Source organism: Octodon degus, unplaced genomic scaffold, assembly GCF_000260255.1.
Source record: "Octodon degus isolate 3935 unplaced genomic scaffold, OctDeg1.0 scaffold00032, whole genome shotgun sequence".
Lineage (NCBI taxonomy): Eukaryota > Metazoa > Chordata > Mammalia > Rodentia > Octodontidae > Octodon > Octodon degus.
The window spans coordinates 4,977,405-4,981,594 of NW_004524608.1; the positions used below are offsets into that span (position 1 = coordinate 4,977,405).

Sequence of the window (4,190 nt, forward strand, 5' to 3'; positions counted from 1 at the left end):
AGAAGAAGAAGAAGAAGAAGAAGAAGAAGAAGAAGAAGAAGAAGAAGAAGAAGAAGAAGAAGAAGAAGAAGAAGAAGAAAAATACTACTCTGGAAATAACATATTCTGCTGTAACCTTGCCAAGCCAATGAGCAAAGAATTGATGCATGTCTGCAATCCCAGCACTCTGGGAGGGTAAGGCAGGTGAATCTCAAATGTGAGCACAACCTAGGCAAATATGTGAGACTCTATCTCAATAAATAAATAAATAAATAAAAAAGGGCTGGGGGTACAGAAACTCAGTGTGAAAGCCCTGAGCTCAATCCCCAGTATGGCCAACCCTCAGTCAAAAACAAAACACAACACAACAAACACAAAATCGTATCATTTGTACAGCAACAAGCATTTCAAAGAGTATAAAACAGAGCTGAGTGTGATGGCACATGCTTGTGATCCCAGCACTCAGGAGGCTGAGGCAGGAGGATCACTGTGAGTTTGAAGCCAAACTGGGCTACAGAGTGAGTGCAAGCCATCTTTGACTATACAAATAGACCATGCATCAAACAATAAAACAAAACACACACACACACACACACACACACACACACACACACACGAGAAAGAGAGAGACAGACAGACAGACAGACAGACAGACAGACAGACAGACAGACAGAGACAGAGAGATTCCAACTCCAGAATGAAAAATTGTGTGCAGCACAGAAGCACTCCAGGATCCCCACCTAACCAGCAATATGTATAAAGTCCTTTGAATTTTTTAATCATCTGTCTTGTAAACAGCTCATGTCACAGCCTGCACATCTACCTTTGAAATCCTGATAATTAATTTCTGCAAAATTTATCCACGATGAGCATATTCACTAGCGATCTGGAAGAAGTAATTATTTATTGCTTGCTTTAAAGTTCTGACTTGGGGAAAATCTTGCTGTTTAAGAAGAGAGGCTGAGACTGAATGTATCACCATTGAGGTGCTCAATCAGAACAAAGGATGAAACCCCACACTACAGAAACCTAGTGCTGAAAGGAGGAGGGATTTTACCCTCTCCAAGGGGAGGAAATTAGAGTCTGGGCAGAACAGGTAAGAGTGGAGGAAGATAGACCACAGAAGCGGCCTGAGGATGGAGAAAAGTGAGATACAAAGACAGCTCCTGGAAGCTTACCAGAGGCTCCTGCAGCTGCTTCACAGGGTGCCTGGGGTGGGTGTCACAGCATTTGTCAGCGACCTACACAAAGCCAGGGCTCCGGGGAGCTCCCAGTTTCCAGCCTGGTCTCTCTTGGCCCCAGCACTTCTCAGACTTTCATATACACTTGAACCAGGTGGGGATGGAAGTGTGGACGCTGACTCAGCAGCATGGGCGGGGCCTGAGATTCTACGTTTCTAGCAAGCACACCATCAAGACTAATGCTGAGGGCTAGGGAGATAGCTCAGTAGCTTAAATGCCTGCCTGGCCAGCACAAGGTCCTGAATTTGAGTTCCAGTACCAAAAAATAAAAACATTACGATCAAGGCTGCCAGTCCAATTTCTGCAGCCAAGGCAGCAAAGGCAGAGAGCCAAGGCTTTCTTTCAAAACTCTGCATCCTTTCTGTCACTCGACCAGCTACGCTAGACTCCCACACAGTACAGAGAAACTTCCAGTCCTCAGGCACTAATAAGGACCTTTCGGGGTGAATCTGAATTCTACCACACTGAAGATGAGCTGGTCTGACCAGATTCCTCTATCTGCTCAGAACTACCACCAGGGAGGAAATGACTAAGAGAGTAACTTCCCTGAAAACAACTAAAAGAACAAATATTTTGTTAAAACAAGCCTAACTCCTGTTTGAAACTCAAAACTTGTTGGAAAAGTTCTCGCTGCTGCTAGAAAAAAACCAAGAAAGGCTGTGGTGCAGCGCCAAGAATGGAAAATTACTTGGATCTTGATTCTTGAGCTAAATCTCATCTCCGGAAACCCTGGCAAGAGGAGAGACAGAGAAGAAAACAGGCCCAAAAGCCCCTGTAGGAGAGCAGGGGCCCTTGATTTGCATATTTACCTTCCAAGTGCCGAGGCCCACGATGGGCATCTTGGCGTTGGTGCTGAGCTCCACAAAGGTAGCCATCGCTGGTGAGGAAGTGCTTGTGAGGAAGCAGAAAGACTTGAGTACGTTTGGTGTCCTAGTGAGAGGGGCTGGCTCTGGCTGCAGGGGAGGAGCCAGAACCTGAAGCAGGCTCTAGAGGAGGAAGTGCATTCTGATCTTTTGTAAGGTTATGATGGATCAAGATTAGAGATAATAAGCTAGTTCAAACTCCTTCACAACAAAAAGCATGAATTGCTTTCTGAGTGACACTTAGGGGGTTGCCCATCTAAATAACACGCAGGTTAAGAATCTCCAAGATGAAGCTTATGTGGGGATGAACATTGCAGGGAGAACCTGCGTGTCACGGTGAGCTCTGTAGGTGTGCCTGGAGGGTGAGATCAGGAGATTTCCTATGGCAAAATGCAGAGGATTATTTAAACTATTTTGAGACAATCACCTTTGGCAACAAGGACCAGTATCAAAGGGGAAGTCAGCCTAAGATTAAATAGACAGTTGTTCAGCAGATATCTTTGCAGAAGTACTTTTTGCGTATGTCTCGGTTACACTTTCTCTCATTGCTGGGACAAATATCTGACACTCAAAATGAAGGAAGAGAAGGTTTATTTAGCTCATAATTACTGGAGGTTTCAGTCCATACTCAGCTGGCTCCAAGGCAAAGCAGTACATGACAGAGGATGACCATTCATGATGGCAGCAAAGAGAAGAGAGCACAGGGAGAAGTAACAGTAACAATGGCAACAGAGAGCAAGTCTGTTTCTCTGTCTGTCTTATGTTACACTCAGGCTATCCACCCCAGACTGGGTGTAGTACTCATACTCATAATCCCAGCAGTACTCAGACCCATAATCCCAGTCTTGGATCACTCATAATCCCAGTGGATCATGAGTTAATCACAAACTACAAGTCCGCCCAGTGACTGCATGAGGCTTTGGAGGGGCACATAGAGATGAACTGTAACAGTGTAAGACTCACAGCCTTCACAAAAGCTTGGTTCTGGCATCTTTTGCAAATGATTCTTGTTATAAGGCACATGTGCATGGTCTTCTTCATTTATTCTTATTTTTGTTGGAGATTGACACAAAAGACTCCATTTTTATTCTGGCAGTGTTCACCAATTGGTTTTTTCTTTTGCTAGCCTAATAAATAGAAAATAGAAGTGTATACTTTAACTTCTGCCTATGTAATTACTGTAAGAGTATAAAATATTTCCTAGCAGAGAATACAAATTATTTGTTAATCTCTGGGAAGGATTTTTTTTTATGATAATATTCTTCATTTATTTATTTATTTATTTAGGATGCATGACTTTGGTTAATTTTGTTTAGAATGAACTTTTCAACTTCTTGTGCCTATCTTAAACAAAAACTTTGTGGTTATAAAATACTATATATTCAGCCCAAAAGCATAAATTCAGCCATCATGGCTGGCAACCTCAAAGACTGTGAGCCAAGATTAGCTTCTCCCTTCTTTAAATTGATTATCTCAGGTACATTTTCCTATAGTAATACAAAGCTGACTAACCCAGGCTCCTTCCATTAAAAACATTATTCAATGTAGCAACCATTGTCGAATTCTTATTGTTTTGATAATGAAATTCTGTTTCATTTCTTTTTTTATTTTTATTTTATTTTATTTTAGGAAAGAGTCTACAGGGTGTTCAGGGTCTCACTACTAAATCAGACTCATAGTGATCCACCTATTTACAGCCTCCCAAGAGTTGGGATTACAGGTGCGTGTCACACACCCAGTCTCAATTGCCAGTCTCAGAGCACCTTGGGGGAGGGGGCCAGCATGGCAGGCCCAGAGATGGAACCCCTGGCCCCTACACCTGCTTGCCGGTGCTTTCATCTGCTGAGCTATTTGAAGGCCCTGTATTTCATTTCTTTTTTCTTTCTTTTTTTAAATGCAGGAGCACAAATGCACTTTTATTTTCCGTTAGTTTAAATTGTTTTTTTATTTTATTTTATTTTATTTTCAAAGTTTTATTGACAAACAGATAGCAATGAGACACCTTCAAATCATATCGGAAGGACAGTTTCAACAAATAATACACTGCATATATTCTTCTTAGTGGTTAATTGCTGTACAAGATGCGGACTTGTGATCCCATTTACAA

At 42.2% G+C, this 4,190-nt stretch overlaps 1 protein-coding gene across 3 annotated transcripts in view; it reads right to left on the minus strand.

Moving 5' to 3' along the window:
• The window catches only part of LOC101587667 (aldose reductase-related protein 2), a 15,353-nt gene extending 13,256 nt beyond the window's left edge, over positions 1–2,097 (minus strand). For all 3 annotated transcript variants that reach the window (XM_023713841.1, XM_023713842.1, XM_023713843.1), the window contains exon 1: positions 2,030–2,097. In XM_023713841.1, coding sequence (XP_023569609.1) covers positions 2,030–2,095 — 66 coding nt within the window. In that variant the 5' untranslated portion in view covers positions 2,096–2,097. The remainder of the gene's footprint in view (positions 1–2,029) is intronic.
• Between the last annotated feature and the right edge of the window lie 2,093 nt (positions 2,098–4,190).